At 42.9% G+C, this 18,701-nt stretch overlaps 3 protein-coding genes across 3 annotated transcripts in view; 2 read left to right on the plus strand and 1 right to left on the minus strand. All coding sequences in view use genetic code 11, as the record gives it.

The window, feature by feature from the left end:
• Positions 1-8,261, plus strand: part of EGR_01766 (hypothetical protein) — a gene marked incomplete at both ends in the record, with an annotated part of 12,114 nt that extends 3,853 nt beyond the window's left edge. Inside the window, 6 exons of the mRNA XM_024491015.1 lie at positions 340-411; positions 453-650; positions 4,115-4,269; positions 6,403-6,555; positions 8,070-8,127; positions 8,172-8,261. Coding sequence (XP_024354471.1) covers positions 340-411; positions 453-650; positions 4,115-4,269; positions 6,403-6,555; positions 8,070-8,127; positions 8,172-8,261 — 726 coding nt within the window. The remainder of the gene's footprint in view (positions 1-339; positions 412-452; positions 651-4,114; positions 4,270-6,402; positions 6,556-8,069; positions 8,128-8,171) is intronic.
• Positions 8,262-8,437: 176 nt separating this feature from the next.
• Positions 8,438-11,588, plus strand: EGR_01767 (2-acylglycerol O-acyltransferase 2-A; the record flags this gene model as incomplete). The annotated part of the gene is made up of 4 exons (XM_024491016.1): positions 8,438-9,029; positions 10,276-10,459; positions 10,588-10,766; positions 11,437-11,588. 4 exons carry the CDS (start codon positions 8,438-8,440, stop codon positions 11,586-11,588), a joined length of 1,107 nt encoding a protein of 368 aa, XP_024354472.1.
• Positions 11,589-12,872: 1,284 nt separating this feature from the next.
• On the minus strand, positions 12,873-18,181 carry EGR_01768 (Round spermatid basic protein 1-like protein; the record flags this gene model as incomplete). Its single annotated transcript, XM_024491017.1, has 4 exons — positions 12,873-12,926; positions 15,732-16,166; positions 16,863-17,214; positions 17,475-18,181. The coding sequence occupies 4 exons, from the start codon at positions 18,179-18,181 to the stop codon at positions 12,873-12,875; spliced, it is 1,548 nt and encodes a 515-aa protein (XP_024354473.1).
• Between the last annotated feature and the right edge of the window lie 520 nt (positions 18,182-18,701).

Genomic DNA, 18,701 nt, shown 5'->3' on the forward strand with positions numbered 1-18,701 from the left:
GACCTTCACCTCGGCTGCTCATATTGTCACCGTCATTTTGATGGAGAAAAGTGTCGAAGTCGACTTTACTTGTCGCGTCTTCGCCGTCCTCCCACATGACCAGAAAGACGTAAGCCACTGACTTTATCTGGAAAATCGGTTTTCATATACAACTGAGTTTAAATTAAAATTAGGACTTCTAAGTTTGTCTAAAAAATAGCTGCAACTGAACTTCGACTCAGTCCTCCTTCACATTCATCCACTCGCTACGGGAATTAGCAACTTCCCTGAATGCTTAAACATGACGACTTTTAGTGGGGTTGAAAGATCTGGGAATAGTTTGTTTCAATTTTAATGTAGGTGCATTACTGTCCTGCTTGGGCTAGCTTTTTGGAAGTGCAATTATATCCCGTAGAAAGATTCACATTTTGTGTAAGCCCACCTTAGGCTGTTCGTCGATTATTCATAATTAGGTATTCTACATGCTGGATTTTAGCATGTTTGACTGTTGTAATGTGGCTCAGGAATCGCTCTCAGACGTACGGCTGTCTCTGATTCATTCACATCAGTTCAATAAGCGGATGAACGTCTCATTACTGCATGATACCCTAGTGTGTTCAAAATCTTCTCTGTGGGTAGATCTCAGTTGCATGTTTTTTGATCATTTACTGGTAGGATAATTTGCTTGCCGTTACACATACCGGCATCGCACGCTCACTGGTGCTGTCACCTACCACCTTGATGAACGGTGTCCGAACTACTCAGAACACGTGTAGGCCATTAGGAACAGTAATGTGAAATAGTTGGCACTAATCCCAATGCAGAGTATCACCATGACAGAATTCCTTCTCAGTTTGACTTAACTTCGTCTTAGGTACGAGCAACTTCAAACTGACACCGGGTTTTGGGCGATGGGCGTATTTCCTACTTTACTTGTAGGATTCAAGACCCATTTTAGAGGCCACTTTATATGACATGATATGACATGTTAAAGATATTAAGGCTTTTTGTGCAGTAAACTCAATCTATTAAAGGATATTTACTGCCCTAGTCCATCGGCCACTTGAATAAGTAATCATTAGCTAAACCGATGTTTGTAATGCAAAATACTACATAACCAACAAAACGTTTGTAAATATCGTAGAGGTTCCCGGTTTTTATTCTTCGAAAAGCCCAGATTTTCGTCTTTATTATATTAAAAGGAGGATTTAACGAATTACTAATAGGGAATCGAGCTTTGTGTTTGACCAAATTGTATGATAATTGCGGAAAATAGATAAGGTGATCGTCCCGGACAGAAGGATACTATTGGTTCTCAAGGCCTAGTCGGTCTATTCAAAGCCATTCAAGAGTTAGGAATGAAATTCACTGATTAATTTTCAATCACAATGAGATTACATTTGATCCAAACGACAATGTCTGCATCACTTCGATTCCGACTGGTCCATAGGATTGTTGGAATTAGCTTCTCTGGAAATTCTCCATGTTGTCAATGCTCTGCTGAGTGCTTACCCATCCATATGATCACTGGTCCGAAGGTAAAGTAGAAAAAATAGTATAAGCAAATGCGCAGATCTACTCCTTCACGATTTCGATAGTTTTTGCTACTGTAGTGACACCAGATCGTTCTATCCTAGTGTCACCTCGGTCCTTCGTGATCACAGTGCAAAATACGATAATGGAGTGAAATCGCTTTAAGGATCCGCAGTAGTATTTCTGTCGAAATAGAGGTAGACTTTGAGAACAGGAAACATCACTATTGTAAGAATGGACTAAAATTGTCGGACCTCGTTCTTCGTAATGTAAAAAGGGCGGAAATCAAGAAGTAAATTTACCCTAACCCAGTCAGGAACTAGTGTATCAATTGGTAAAGATAAATTTTGGTCTTTGGCCTTACGCGATCGGTCACTTAGGGTATGTGGATTCAACTTTCGTTCGTATTCCAGCCACGGACAGTAACGCAATTGCACTTGCGCCTCTGGAATGACTACGGAGTTCCACCGGAGGAAAAATTATACCTCATACTGCAGGCCCACCTGGCTCTCCTCGCCAAATACCCTTTAAGTGAGTTTGGTCCTCCCGTTGTCCATTGTAGGTAAGATGATCCTTTTTGATTAGCGTCCACCAGTCGCAAACGATGTTTTGGCTTCTTTGTTCTGTATTCTTCTTCTAGTGCTGGGGTAGGCAGAACTGGCACGTTCATTTGCAGTCGATGCCTGCTTGATCAGCTACTAAAGGACTCCTCGAATATCGATATCATTGGCACGACTCTGGCAGTTCGAAGGTGGCACAAAAATCTTGTTCTGGTTGATTTGAGCTTCAAAACCAAGTTGATTTGAAAGCGTTAGTTATTTTTTAAGTGCTTTACTGTTTTCAAAGCCAAGACTTAAAGAGCCACTTCTTTACAAAAATGAAATACTAAGATTAGTTGGTTAAAGCAGATGATATAACCTCGCTTACTGTTCTGTTTAGTTTTTTGTTCAAATTCGTAGATTGCGTTATTGACAAATTGGGTCTACTGCCAGTAACCATTAGACCAATCGGTATATCATTTCTCAAAACCTTTCTTCAATATTCCAAAGCAAAAAATACAATCACTAACTCTTTGATACAAAAGAGAAGACCTATCTAGCTTGCCAATCTACGTATGTCATAGAGAAATCAACGATTATTTGAACGGGATAGCTAAACTGTTATTGTTGAAGCAACAAATGTTATCGAGGAAGGCAATGCTTTTGGTATTCTCTAAATCACTCGTCCTTTTGCTAGGGGTTGCACCCCTGGGCAGCTATTCGAGTAAGTACGACAACCTCCGAACCGAACGCCAAACCAAGGTATCATTCGTGTTGTGAACTGGTGTTTGGTGTGTGAGCACGGCCACTACTTCAATCTCAACCAGAGTAGTCGGGAAATAGAGACTTCAATGCGAATGTTTGCATTGCCGACGTGGGCGCATATGACGACTGGCTGAGACGTGGGGGCGGCCCTATCCTCGCGTATTTGTGGAGATACAATTGCCCTCGGTCCCATTGTAGTTATGAGCGCACGTTAAGTGCCTTCGCGTTATATTGGCCGATGAGGGGGCTAACTGTAGTTTATTCCCAGAAAGATCAAGAGAGGGAGATGCATGTGAAGGTTTATAAAATTTCGAAACAGGAATTAAGTTGCAAACATCCTTTACAGTCATGCTGAGTACGTCTGATATCTGCCCCTTTTGTTATTAAAAATTGCGATTAAAATGGACGCCAACCCTTGCTAGTGAGTCAGTGAATTTCAAATTCGTCCTTTTTTCCTAGAAAGTGCGTGGATTATAAACCTTTTCATATTTTTCGATAGGCATTTATGTGTAACTACGTAAGTGACTTGCCTCCAACAATAAAACGAAGGTAAATTGGTGAGGAAAAACTAGGCAAGCTCATTTCCCTCATGGGTACATGCTTTTCCAGAGTAAATATGTTTCACTTTAATGGTGAGGTGGCTTTGGCCAAAGTTCTTCGGTTCTGAAGACAACATCTCCTTTTAAAAGTGAAATTCCAGAGGTCATACCTCTTTAGAGGGACAACAAATTGTGGTGGTGATTAGTTTAATGAAGACACTTTAAGAGACACTTCTCTTTTTGATTAATTTGCATTTTCAACAACAGTATGACCTTTTCTGATTGCCCGCTTCTTTGTTATCACAAAAGTTTACCCAGAGACTTCCCTAAAGACAAAAGAAGAGGACGTAATGCTCGGACTAGATGTGCATTGTCGCCGCATGGTGTGGGCTCAAGGGTAGGCTACCCAACTGAAATACAATGGTAGCGCACCTAAGTAGCTCGTTGCCAAAACCTAGAGTTAAACGAACAATTAACGTAGTGCAGATACTTATTATTTCTGCTACGAGGTGTGCTACTTCCCAACAGCCACTGAAGTGTTTTGACATCTTCTCTTGCATTGCAGAAAACGAATGCGCAAATTTGTAAAATCTTTGAACTGTAAATAGGGGAACCGGAATAAAAGATTAACAAGTTTTTCTGACACTTAGACCCTGGATCGTATCCTGAGGACTCGTTGAAGGAAAAGGAAAATTTTATACACCTTGTAACGTCAATCCTGCATTCATAATCCACTTATATTTGTTTTAAAATTCCTAGGTATCCAAAACCTTTTATGTGGAACTTTTAAGCAAAGAAGCGTTTGCCATTCCTTGTGGCTGGTTACATGAACTTATGTTTCTCAAACATGTTACTGAATTGTTGGTCAAAATTTGCACCTCGTCTGTGAATTGCCACTTATTATGCCTTGCTAGGTGAAACTTTTGTCCATCTAACGAGGCAGCACTGGTTTTATGCCTTTTTGGTAAAAGAAACTCAAATTGCATTTTCGTATCCCTCTGTTTCCTTTCGTTAGCTTTTTATTGAAACGCATAAGCCTGGATAGAAAAGAATTAATAATAACTGAATAGGTTGTTGGAAAGTTAGCAGAAATTAAAGGGATGAGGCATCATGCCAGAATAAAGATGAGGAAGGAGCCCTCGTAAATGGCATCCAGTTTTAATTATACCTACCACCGCATTGTCATCCTCTTTTCGTCATCTCGGGGACTCCTTATGGTTAGGTTCTTGTGTCGAAGAACGCGGTGCACTCCGATATCCTTGAAATATATACGAGATGTCTGGCCATTGTGAAGATAACAAACAGTTTATGCTGTTCTACTTTTCTGTCCCATATTGTGTCAAGTTGGTTTCAGCAATGCGTAGACCATGGCGCGTTCACATCCTTCTTCATCCCCTCCCGAGAGTACACAGCAAACGGCTGGATCGCTAGCGTCAGCATCCAGTATAAATGGAGGGGAACTTGGCTCGAAATTTGATAACGCTAAAATCATTGTAGAGCAGAGCACTCGCTTTAGTACTTCAAACTCTACGTCATGTCCTTTCCAGATTTAAAATTCCTCTTCGCCTGCTTTTCCCTAAGTTTATGCAACGGCCTTCAACCCTAACACAACCTTTGACTTCCTCATGATTGATTGGCGATGGCCAGGATATCATTTGCCATGTGCGGTCTTCTGTAATAGCTATCCTGAAACAGTTTGGTCCAGAAAGGTGCCTGAGTGTTACAGAAATTACCATTTCATTAAGTTTAGGATCAAACTTGTGCCATGTAGACGCTTTCACACTACTCTTAGGTTATCTAATTTACTCTCAAATATGCCTTTTGATGTAAACGATATCACTCATGCATGTTCTAGAACGCTTTGAGGAATAGGCTAATTAATGTGGTTTGCATCAGACGTAAGAAGGTGTGGGTTACCTTGTAACGAAGAAAGTGGGGCTGGGAGGTTCTACTAATAAATAGGTGTCCATACCGTAGTTGCGCTGAAACACGAGAGGACTGAATGGCTGGTATGCCCTAATTGCAATTTGCTTTCGTGGCCTTCACGAAAGTGGTTTGTAGTTCCACCCAAAGTACCCCTGCTACTAATCTCTAGTCGCACGGTATGCTCAAAAACGTATCAAGCTAAAGATCAGACGCTAATCACAAGTCGGTTGTTCGAGTGACAGTCTGGCCAGTTATTCCAGTGTCTACCTAGTCCAGTGGCATCAACTAAATCATAAAACATGCTGATTAACTCCATGACCGTTTCTAGCCGATGACTGAAGATAAATATTAGCAAAATGCAGCTTTTACATCATTCACTGCTCCAAATTAATGCTTACATCCATCGAAGATTTAAAAGTTCGTGTCTGATGAAGCGTTCAGTGCTGTAAGGGGCTCCCGTGCAATGCACTCTTCGCTCGTCTCAAATGCTTCCGCTACGGACATGATCCTGAACCGTGGATTGAGTCGTTACATTGCAGCACCTTGGCAATCCAAAGTTGTGACAAATCAATCGCTCAAAACAGCTTTACCCCCTTATCAACGTTCTCTCGGTGCCTCCTATGCAATTTTAGACTTTTGTAAAGGCCAAACAACATTTGAAATAATCTGGATAATGTTGTACAGTATGATATGCTTAAATATTTGTTGCAGAAGTGTGCCTGTCGAGCCTTTGTAGAGGCGCTCGCACTAATAAATGGTGGTGGATACCAATTCGCATTTCGCAACTGGCTAAAGGCTATTGGGAAACTGACTTAGGCTTTTTCGACCACTAGAAGAGGTATTCAACACACCGCTTTGCTGGCTGGGATTTCTATTTATTTGCAGGCTGTGGTTTAAACAAATTGAGTTATATGGTCGTAAACTTTGCGAACCTGCCAGGCAGCATTTGGGTACTCATGCATTTGAATTCAGTGGTGGCAGTGTATTTTGCTGATGGCGGTCAGCGACAAGCGCCTTTCAATGTCTACCACCAACAAATCAAACCTGAGTCTCTGATTTTACGCCTTAGCCATATCTCAGGAATAAGGTCGCACTAGTTTAAACCTCGATGAAGAGTTCAGGCTCTTTGTGAAAATACCAACAAAATGCAAATGTAAATGGTGTTTTCATCCAACAGAAAAGAGAACAAAATCAATGTTAAACAATTTCTTCTGTGAGCAGCATCATGCAATTAAACTGGGCGCAGAAGAGGAATGGACTACTTCATGTCGAAAGTCAAAATAATTCGCTCAGCTCAGCATCTGTTTGTTATCATTCCACCATAAACTGATCGTACTGCGTTTGAAGGTGTAGCAAGTACGACCAGCCTCGATTCCTGTGGACCTTGAAAATTTAATGTGAGCTTGAGCACGTGCTTAAGGAAGCACTAGAGCAAATAGGTTCTCAGGCTAAGCCAGGATTCATTATGAACAAGTGTTTCGTTAATAACATGCATTCATTTTGATTTATATCACTAATGGAAATGCAAAATGATGATCTTACTTATTGGTTACTATTACTATCGAGATCTCGGAGAAAAATCGGCCTTCACCCCACTGTTCTCCACGTACCTTTCCCCTCAAATCAACCGCATTGCCTTTTGATAAAATACATTTCATGTGTTAGACACGAGGGGTAAGGTAAGGAAATCGGGCAGTCACATGCGTGTTAATTCCTAGATGACGTCTGAGATTCTAACAGAAGTCATCTAATGATCTATTTACAAGCTTGCTGAATAGGTTGTCCATATCGGAATATTATAGACAACAGGATAATTAGATTGTAAAACACAAATCTGCTAAGAGATCCCTTGCAAGATTAGTTAAAAATTTTCTCTATGCTATCTTATCCGGGGCAATAAGTTGTTAATTAGATAAGCAGTTTCCATCGTGTATTTATTTGGCTTGAAGTAAATGTATATCTTGGATGCAGGGCAGTTTATTTGTGATGCTTTATTTGCCTATCATCTAACAACTTGCCCAGTACCCAAAGCCATAGAGACGCATCACAAGTGATATTAGTATCATGTGTGGTGAATCAAGAAAAGTGAAAATAAATCCACACTGCTATTTGAGACCGACGTCATGTTTCGACCCAGATAACGGCAATAGCACCACTTTGAAAATGCCTTTTTGAAAGGAATCAACTTAATTTATTTCCACTAAAAAATAAATCCAAAAACGTCCCAAGTCGGAAATGAATTTCACACAAGGGATTATTGGGCCCTTTCGATGACCAAAATCCACATTTGTGAAAGTGATAATTCTGCTTTCCTAATATCGTAAGATTTTGTTTATTCACTAAATTATTAAAGAGATGATAACACACTTTTTCATAACCTCTTTATTCAACAATACAGACATGAGCTTTAAGCAAAAGGTCGCATTCAACTACTGTCTTTCTTCAAGACTTTTGTGTGCACAAGCTGATTATCGACTTTCGCTAACACTTAACAATCCGCGAACAATGTAGTCGTCATGACAGTGACCCAAATGAAAGTACTGCCATTTTACGTGGAGTCTAGCATACGTAACCGCATTTTGGCCTAAATGCCTAAGGAAGACAAAGAGATGTTCCAACCGAGGCCTTTGTGGAAAGGTAAAAGGGCATCATGTATTCGTGAGTAAAACCCATGTTCTGAAACTGATAACTCAGTAAAGCGGAAGAAGTGGCAGGCTGACGGTCCCACGACACTGCATTTTAACTCAACAAATCCGTGCTTTGTACAACATTTTGTCAATTATTGTAGAAATGGTATTAATACCGTTCCCCCAAAAACAACAGACAATGTTTGGTGCACTTTTAGGGTAATACTTCAAATGGCATTTTTGAAAAAAATTTTTTTTCCTAGTGCTTGTTGGGATCTCCATATTTACATCGATTCAGAAAAATTTTAGTCTACTTACTGGTTACCAATGAAAACCCAGTGTCCATAAAGTGATCGCGCAGCAGTTTATTCAGCCTTCTCCAACTTTCGATTGGATTAGTGAAGTCTCGTGGTGAGGCCACACAATCACCAGTTTCAAGAAGCCATAAATGGGTCAACCAGTGGCATTAGGGTGCAAGTTGATACGTTGGAGGGCTTTAAATTTGCAAACCGCAATCAGTAATCACACCATGGCTAAGGAGATGGGGTGGTATGATCATTCCGTGTTTTACCGCTTTCGTGCTCGAGTTTCTGTCTTCCTCTTCGGCTGTTCAATTGTTCTCCTCCCAATCCTATGTCTCATATACTATACAAGGCTGTTTGTCTACCCACTCTTCCTAATGACGTTTGGTCATCCTATTGCTGATGCGTACAGCTGTTACTGCTTTCTAGTCTTTCTGCTTTACACCATTCATTGGATCTGGGATGTCGAAACACCGTATCGAGGAGGACGCCGTGTAATGTGGATAACGAGACTCGCCTTGTGGAAGTGGGTGACGCAGTACTTTCCAGCTCGTTTAGTGGTATCGAAGGAACTGGAGAGGTGGGCGAGGGAGCAGGGTCAAGAAGTGGGTGAAGAGGGTGCAGCCATACAACTGCCTACCTCCGTTAACTACCTCTTGGGATACCATCCGCATGGACCGGTGGCAATGGGCATGCTCATGGCGTATGGCAACGACTTGTTGAATTTCTCTAAAGTATTTCCGGACATTAAAACACACATAGCCACATTGAACGTGCATTACAAAGTTCCGTTCTACCGGGAATATGCTATGCTCGGAGGTGAGCAAAATGTGTTAATTTATTAGTTCGGAACTGTTAGTAAAAATTTTGTGCGACTCGAAATGGCGAATATTTTCATGGCTGCACGACAACTAGCTATGGAGGTTAATTGAAATCCGTTTGCAACTACCTTAGCTGGGTTGTTTATGCATCAGTCACATGACTTGTTCGACTGATGGGCTGTTTAGAAACCGATGTCAACTGATCAGAACAATTAAGTGGTCCATGAAGGGTGCGAAAACGATGCATCTCGAGATGTAAAACATAAAGCAGTCGACAATCACGTCGTTTTATTGGGACCTTAAGGACCTACAACGTAACACATTGAACTCCATCTGATTTCAATGGAATGTTGGCTGTTCTTTTGCATAGGACTCAAAATGTGAAGGTGAGTTACCATTTGTTGTACAATTTCGGCGAAGACGATCTAGTGTCTGATGTTGTCGAAAAGGCCGCGACAACCACCTTCTGGTGCAAGTGTAAAAGGTTAAAATTCCTACCTCACTATACATTTCTAAGGAAATAACATGATATTATCATTAGAGGAAAAAGCAATTACGCCTTTGAGATGCAGGTGGCGAATCTGTGACCTTAATGCACCGTGAAACACCTATGAGGCGCCCTTCAAGTGTTGCAAGCAGCTGATGCAAGTATTTGGCGCTGTTTGTGAATGATCCGCTTATCCGATGCATTTGGGGTAACAAGTAAAGCCGATTCCCCTTCACGTTCAAAGCACGAATGTAACAAATTGTGCAAAATATTACCCTGAGTAGTTTACGATCGCCCATTTAACCCTCATTTGACCAACATATACCTCTCCATTATAAGTGGCTACAGCTGCAAAGTTTGCCATTAGATTGTTTTGCATGAACCTTAAATCTCAATCCTCAACTTACTTCCTGAAAGGCTGCTGTGACTTACTCACGAATCAACATCGAACAACATTGTTCCTTGTCGTCCTTCTTCAGCAAGAGAATGAGAGCTGCGCACTTTGTAATTAACCCACAACCAATGTGTGTGTGTGTGTGTATGTGCGTGTGTGGGTGTTATTTTCATCCCATTGCATTCTCACAAAAGTACACGGTGACAACTTCGAAGATGCTGTGCAGTTTGCTGGAAAATCACTTCTAGTCGTCTCGGATTTGCATACGAATGTCAGATTTCAGGTCTCTTGTTGCTTGAATAAGCCTAACCTTCTTGCTACACTTCTCACTTTCTTCTAGAGAGATTTTTTACCTCCAAACAGGCGGTGTCTCCGTCAGTCAAGAGAGCCTAATCTACCTGTTGGATAAAGAGGTGACGGGAAGAACGGGCAATTTAGTAGCAGTCTCCGTAGGTGGAGCAATAGAAGCTCTGGAATCCCGACCAGGTCACTACGTCCTCATGCTCAGTCGACGTCGTGGCTTCTTTCGCATAGCCCTGAGAACGGGGTAAGCTGGCCACCTGATACATCACCGAAATGCATGGACCTCTGAAGTGAAGCCCTCCTCTTGCATATTTACGTCGTTCAGATGCTCGCTCGGTCAGCCACGGTAATGGTGTTTTCTTGTCCCTTTAGCGCCTACCTCATTCCCTCCATAGGCTTTGGGGAGACGAGTATGTACGACCAGGTTGCTAATCCCACGGGTTCTGCTCTGCGGAAGCTTCAAGACTGGTTCACGCACACCTTCACGCTGGCTCCTCCTCTCTTCTACTCTACTCGAGTCATTCCATACCGGAAACCGCTCACTGTAGTCGGTAAGATAGTAGCGTCGTTTGCGTACCACCCTTGTTATCCAAATGTTGCAGTGGACTTATAATCCCTTCATCGCATGTCACTGGTGACGGTGATGCGGTGACAGGGCTATGCTGGAATTGAGTCAGGCGGTTAATTATGAACACATGTACGTGTGCACAGCCTTGGCAAATCCGAATTCAATTTGATCTACTTTGCTCATTATGATGACCTTTGGATTTGGATTTGCATATCATTTTGCGCACACCACCTCTCTATCATTTATGTGTAGAATTGACAACATCGTCGCCTTGATCTCACCCTCATCCACTAGCGGTGTTTGCAGCATAACTGGAAATGCCTTCAATTGACGTGCAATTGTCTGAAAAATAAGTTGGGTAACTGGGTGTTATTCGGTGGAAGTTGGGCGCTATCGGGAAGGCTACTGCAGCAGCCACAGGAAGTTGGTGCAGTCACCGATTCAGAAGTGAAAAGCATGTGCTTGCAGTGACAAAATTCAGGCATTTGTCGAACGGTTTCACTGCCTTATTCACTTCCGTCTTCCACAGGTAAAGGCCACTCAGATTGACCGTGTCTAGGTGGTTAGCTTTAGAAATTAGTCCGCTGGCTAAATGTAGGAAAGTGGTGCCCCCTTGAAGGTGATTGGCATGTTTTATCTTTGCTCTTCTCCAGTCGGACGACCCATAATATGCAGGCGAGTTCCTCATCCAACAGACGAAGAGATCGACAACCTCAGAGAGCAGTACAAGCAACAGCTGAGGGAGATATTCAACAGGTACAGACCGCTCTACGATCCCACTGCAGAGGACATTCGCTTTTACTGATTACATTTGCGCACTCGTTTGCACTTCTCCGATTTTTCCACACTTTTCTCTTTCGCACTAGTTAGCATGTTCAGCACCCAATCATAAAGGCATGTTGTCAATGAAAAGTACAATAAATGGTTCCAGTTGGTGTCAGTTACAATCGTTTGTTTGCAGTTGCAATGGAACAGTTGCACAGTCATCTATGCTGTCACGAGGCCTCCCATGGACGTAGATGTTGGAAGGGGAAACGACTGCGTAGTCTAACGTGGGCAGACTGAGATTTGCAAAACGCAAAGGCACAAACGCAGCACGTATTTCATAGGCTTGAGAAGATGCGAGAGCAACTGTTGAAAAGACTAGTAAAACAGGTTCACTTTCATGGGGAGGTGGACTACCCGATAGTGAAATTCGGCGTTGCTGGTGTGCTGTGGTGGATGGGCAGCAGATGCGCACATTTGTAGGTCGACTGTCCTTTAACTGCAGCAATGTTGTGAGGCTTTGCGCAAGGCATTGACAACGAATGCCCGTTCCGGTGAACAGGTAACAATTGGATAATGCCAACTCGTTGAGGGAGGCATATTCACACCATTTCATACTTTTCAATTTCAAGGAAACTTAACGCACCAGTACGATTTTATGATCTAGCATTAATTCCGTTGCGCCGCCACCTCTGCTGTATTCGTTGCGAGGTCCGACTACTGTAGTGAGAATACAAACTGCCAGAGATGTTGGCTATTTGGTGGGCCTGACAGGCTTGACAAAGTACTGGTGTGCATACAGAAGTGCATGGTCAACCGCATGTCTCAGTCATTCACAGCCAGTCCGCGTGACAATGCCAATTGTGGTCAGTCATTGACCGGAAGTCACGTGAGCGCAGCCGCATCCCATCTTCCGACCGCATTTGGTTGACTCACTTCTCTCTGCCCTATCCATCCGTGCAATCGGTCCGGATGCCCTTGACCCAACGCAGCCTCTCGTAGCCTATGCGTTTATCAACGATGAGTTGGTTTTTCAAGTCGAAGCAGGACTGCAGATTCCTCACCCTACACGATCGTGTTTTCACAACTCATACGAGGGAATCGGATGAATGTAATATAGCAGTCATCTGGTTCAAAAAGAAGGAATGACATTGCCCACGTAGTGATTTGGTATTTGGCTACGCATGCTCCTCAGGCGCCACAAATTATGCTTCCACATGATGCCATGGCCTTCCAGCTATGTCTACGGCATTCCAGACCATTAGTACGCTATTACCGAACGTCCTTTCACACTGACGTGTCTCGTTCCAACAGCAGAGGCGACTCAAGACACCACAAGTATGGTCGCCTTACTCATAGTCATGATATTGTCAGCCTCCTAAACGCAAAGCAGTAATTGCTTGCATCTAATTCAACCTTTCGTCTGTCAAAATGTTCAATCCTTCTATATGGGAATTGGATTGGTTCTTACTCAGGGTGCCGATTAACATCGAGGTCAAGTGAATCAACAAGTGATAGATTAGCATGCAAATAATCAAGAATAACAACAACAATAGTGATAAGTGGAGATGGTTGTAGACAATGGAATGAATCCACTCCTGCACCCCATTGGCGATGCATTTTGAGTGGACCTTGGTTCCGTGTACCCAAACTCCCTCAAGGAAGGCTTCGACGCATTCTACTTGCAAGTATCAGTAGACTTGTCATCCCAACTTACGGCTAAGTGATGATCGCGTCTTCCTCGTGCGCCAAATCCTGACATCAACATTTGCTTGCACTCAACAGACAATCATGAAAGCCATGCACACACTTGCACATAGCCTCTCAACTTGCTTTAGTCGATGAAAAACGAAACATGCGAAATCACGCGAGTACACCAGTATCGTAAAATCTGCAACTAGTAAACATACTCTGTTCAAACAATTTGAAATGAGTGGCTTTCATTTGAAGACAGTTGTAGAAATTCGGCTTTGCATTTAGAAATCCCCTCCCACCTTCACTCTTGTAGAGTAAATGCATTTAGATTTGCACAGACACGACTTCAAAAAGGGTGGAACTAATTCAAGGAAATGAATTACAAATTATGGGAGAGAAGTCTTCCATCTGTCAAGTTAATGGGGATAACAGAGTCCTAGCATCATGCCCTTCGATGGTTGCGGGGTACTTCCAGTCGTACTTGAGTCTCCTTCAAGGAAAACCTACTCTGAGGACGGTGAATAATGTGGCTAGACGCACTGGAACCAACAACACTTACACGACGCTAATAACAACGCCACATGTAATCATTAAGCTAAACTCCATTCATTTGAATGACTGAAAATCTGACTCACCCACTGCAAATGTGACAATGTTCGAAGCTCATCCACTGTTTACTGCATAAGTTACCATTATGCGCACATGAATCTCCTTCAAGGCTCGAAAATCAACACGACAACTCAACCTTACTTCCAACGTACAAAAATGAGTAAATCCAAACGCATATCCTTATGATGGAAATTCTATGGTGTAAGTGTGGCTTCGGATACGCCAGTCAGTCAGTGCAAGAAACACCCTCGCGGTCAAATGGAGGCGGTGTATTAACTGCTACCAACTGGCATTTAGAAATGAAGACTGGTGGGTTAAAGCCAGCAATTCTTTCATTCGGCTCTCCATTGCCTTCATGTTCCAGAAACAGCAAATAGTCATATGCTCAAGTTAACGAAACTGGATTGCCGTCAGCCCATTTAAACACATTCGAAGGCCAGTATCATAGACAGTCAGTGGATCGACTTGCAAGTGACCCCAGAAGTGGCAACACGCCAACTTCAACTGCAAAACCCGCTCCCGCCTCCGCTCCCCAGATCAACACTGCTCAACCTCTTTGCGCTCCAGGCAACCAATCAGTGTCCAACATGGCGACCAACGAAAGCACGGCAGCTCGGTGCGGAGACACCGTCGACGGAACCGAATGTGCATAGGCAAGTACTCTGCAGCCGTGCCTCTAGTGACTGCAAAACAAGTACGAGCAATTGTCCTCTGTGCTAATTTAGGGTAGAGATCATGCTACGCGTCACCTAAACGCAACGCCTCTTAAGTCTACAGTGGGTGCTCTCATTGGTAATCGTTGGCACCGTTTGATCCAAAGCATCCAATTTGAGCAGAGAAATGCGTTTATGCACGAGGCTTGATGTCCCATCGAGGCAATCCACGACTGACCGTAGGATATAATTAGTGTGTGCAAAGTAAATCTGCACATCAGCATGGCACACAGGTTGACTGAGTAACAAACAGGCAGGTTCTGCTAGTGCACTAAAGCCTGGGTCGCCTTCCCATCAGTGAAGTAGCACTGTCAAGAAGCTCTCAGGCGGATTGACTGCAACTTCCGTTCAATGAATCAAACGCACACGAGCGAAATGTAACCCCAAAATTAACTAGTCGTTTTCCAAAATGGGATGAAAACAGGTGAATAGACACTTGTCTCTTGCAATGATTTCAACATGCCATATGCAACGCTCTACTCAGATTGCCTTTGAAACCTAAAGGAGTATCAAAAGATGCCTTATTCCAGACACCCTATGCAGGCCACTATTCATCCTAACATCAAAGACGGCAGGACTACGCTAAGACACTTTTCAATGGCTTATCTGCAGGCGATTTTGCTGTGATTTCACCTCTGACAAAAAATGCTTTTAATTGTCCTGTTAAAAGAAAGTCGACATATTTGATGACACTTCCACTTTAACAGGTCAAATTCATCGACCAACAGACTTTGAGTTATCGACAATAGCTGGGCTGCAGTAGATGTGGCAGCAATCATTTACCCCCTACGTAGGTAAGACTAAAACATGGTGAAATGTCATTGTTCCACCACAAATGACGAAGGTGCCCTGGATTAGGGCTTAGCTATGTGAGATAAAGGATGCGTAGGAATGAGTACCATCCCAATTTCGTGTTGAGACAAGCACATGAGAGTGATTAAAGTCTCAGTCGAGTAATTACAAGTACGAATTGCCACAAGTCAGATTGGAAACACAAGGACAGTTTTATACAAAAGGGGAGTGAAGAAGCATGAAACAGGCGCAAGTAGAAATATTGTAGAGCATGTGATGGATTATGCATGAGTGATGGGAATAAATCACATACGTACACGGAGAAAGGGAGAGGAGAAAGGGTGACTGCCTCAATGATCATCAAGTGAATTAACATCCTCCACCTTCTCCAGCCCTTCAGCTGCACCATCGCTTGACGTCTTCCCAAACTTCTTGGAGATGGGTTGAGGATTGGCAGTTCCAGGGATGGAGCGTTTGAGGGCTCGGGCCTGGGCCTTTGCGGAGCGGAGAGCAGCCTCTTTGGTTGCTGTGATGATGGAAGGGGATGTCTGCAGGAAGGTGGTTTGCTCGGTGGGGTTAGAGGCGGAGTCGTTGTCGCCTTCACTGGGTGTTCCCACTGACAACGGGTAGTAGGTTTTGAGGCGGGTGTGCCAGGCGATGCTAGTGCCAGCAGATACCGTCTTGAATTGGTGAATTACACCCCGCGGAAGGAAGTAGATGTCGTTATCGCGCAGAGACACTCGTGCGTAGCGAAAGCCCTCCGTTCGAAGAAGGTTCAGCTCACCATCGCCTGCCCAAAAGTTGCCGCACTAAAGACGGTAGACTCCCGTTTATCTATTATCCCGGATTGCAAACATGCAGCAGTACCGTGATACAAGCACTCATAATACCGTAACGATGTCAAACGACTTTCCTAGTGAAATGAGACTGCTTTTGACACAAAAGCACATTAAGTTCGAGGATGGGAACCGTGAATTAATCATTCACCACAAAAACGGTATTTCCAAAAACTGATTTCCTTACAAATCAAAAGGTATTTTATGCTTAATTTGCACAATCATATGCGATTAGCCTGGCTAAGATGGGAAAATGATGATTTGGTACTAACAAAGGACTGAAATCAACATGATTTACTGTAAAACACAATAATTCAATTCCTACAGGGATCAAACTTACATACACACACATATATATTCAATATCACAACTTGATATCATCTAGGCTCCTATGGATGGCGCTTTTGAAAATGTTAAGTAGCAGAAATAAAGCAGTGAATCAAATTCAACGTTAGATCAATGTTGTTCCTACGAAGTACACAATACGAGTTGCTCAATTGTTCCATTATGTGCACTGTACAAATAGCTAATAAGAAGCTACCATTCACAAGAACGTAATTGCATATCAGAAATACGCAAGAGCCGAATTGCAATAGGTATAGGATAAGTAGGCAATCTGCTGGAGAGAAACATCTATAGGACCGAATTATTTAAGAGCGCGATAAGTACCTGGCTAACCGGTGGTTCCATAATGTCCAGACCCAGCCGTTCGACGAGATCCCAATAGTGCCTCGGATCAAAAACGACCACGTCTTTGATGATACGGCCAGAAATGGAGCCAAACTTATAGAGGTTTTCGGTGGTACTCTCTGAAATCTTGGCTACTTCCTGTTGTTTTGGTAAATCAGATGCATTTGGCGGGTGTACGGCCTTGAGCAACCCAATGGCAGCCGTGGTGTGTCGTTGGAGACCGTCGTCAGCGTGATCAGCGTGGCATGGTGTCCGATCCTGCACCAGCAGTTGTCGCGGATTGCTCAGTCGGGAAGAAGTAAAGGTGCCCAAGGAGAAATTAGCGGCTTTTCTACAAACATTTTTAAAATTTTACGAGACATAAAATTGAGGTCCAATTTCAACAGAAGTGAATGCCGGTATTAAATGCCAAATTTTATGTACAAGCAATTTAGTTCCTTTTTTACAGGTGATTGTGACCATGTAGGATGTCAGAATCACGACTCGGTCCAATCAAAACAGAGTCCATTTTAAAAGGGCACATTATTTACGCCTTGAGCTAAAGGTATGACAATACAATAAACGAATGTTACAACACCTCATTTAACTTACTTGCTCCGACTCTTCGGGGCTCCATGAAGAGGAAGAGCCTGTTCTCCAGGACGGACCCAAAGAATCGGACCATCACTACTTTTTTGGGGATCCATAGAACTGAGGGATGAAAGCCTTCCCCATGGAAGAACGAGCTTAAGGAATGGATCTCTCTCAATCATCTCGAGGATATCACTACAGAACTCCCCTCGCTCCTCGCCCTTGACTCCGACTAAGCTAATCGCATGCATCGGACCGTAGCGGTAGATGCCGTTGCAGTAAGTCCGAAAAACATTTTCGGCAAACTCTTTGGCGGTGGTAGTGTAAGCAGCGTTTTTGTTATCAAGAGGACTTGTAGAGACGATAAGACTGGGGTGATTCTTAGCGATATGGTTTACTAACTCTGGTATGTGCTTAGCCGCGCCATGCACAATACCGATACAGAAATAGGAAAAAGGTACAGGAATACACTTCTTCTGACGTTCCATAAATAAGGAGCGGAAGAACTTTTTTACAAGAAGCTGCACCTCCTCCTTCGAAAGACGTGAGATTTCATGTGCGTAAGCGTGTAAAATATATCCCCCTCCATTTTCGTAATGCTCTACGTAAAGTAAATCAGAAAGGTGGCGGCGGGGAAAAGACAGGACAGCGGGCTTTCTTGAAGCTCGTAAAATATGCTGAACATAATTGTGACTTTTGTCTCCGTTTTCCACCTTAGACGAGTTCATTGCGTCGTGCTTGCAACTCACTCCATCATTTGGAAAACACATTGCACCTGTGCATGCGAAAAAACCAGTCAAGCTCAGAATGCCTGCCTAATGGCGGTCTGCGCAATCAAAGACCCGGAATACTAAACAGCTCATTAAAACACAGCAAAATAAATTTACACCTTAAGGTGTAGTTTTGAACTGCAATTCGTCAACATTCTTGTCAAAAAATAAACACAAGTTTGCAATTACAAAATAAAGATGCTGAGGAAAGACTGGTTTTCTGTTTTGTAAGTTAAATGGCCACACTTCATTAATTGTCGGTATGAAGATAGCATCTCATTTTTATCATCCAGTCCTTAAACTGGCTTTCAATTTGTAATAAAAAGCAAGCTTTATGCCAATTTCCTAGATGTATTAATGTTTTGTTCATTTCTTATAAAACAACCTATGTAGCTCACTGAACCTTCCATGATTACAAAAGAGGATATTATACTAGAGCGGAATATACATTATCGATATACGAAAGGGCTGTAAGGCT

The sequence above is a fragment of the Echinococcus granulosus genome (genome assembly GCF_000524195.1).
Source record: "Echinococcus granulosus chromosome Unknown EG_S00007, whole genome shotgun sequence".
Lineage (NCBI taxonomy): Eukaryota > Metazoa > Platyhelminthes > Cestoda > Cyclophyllidea > Taeniidae > Echinococcus > Echinococcus granulosus.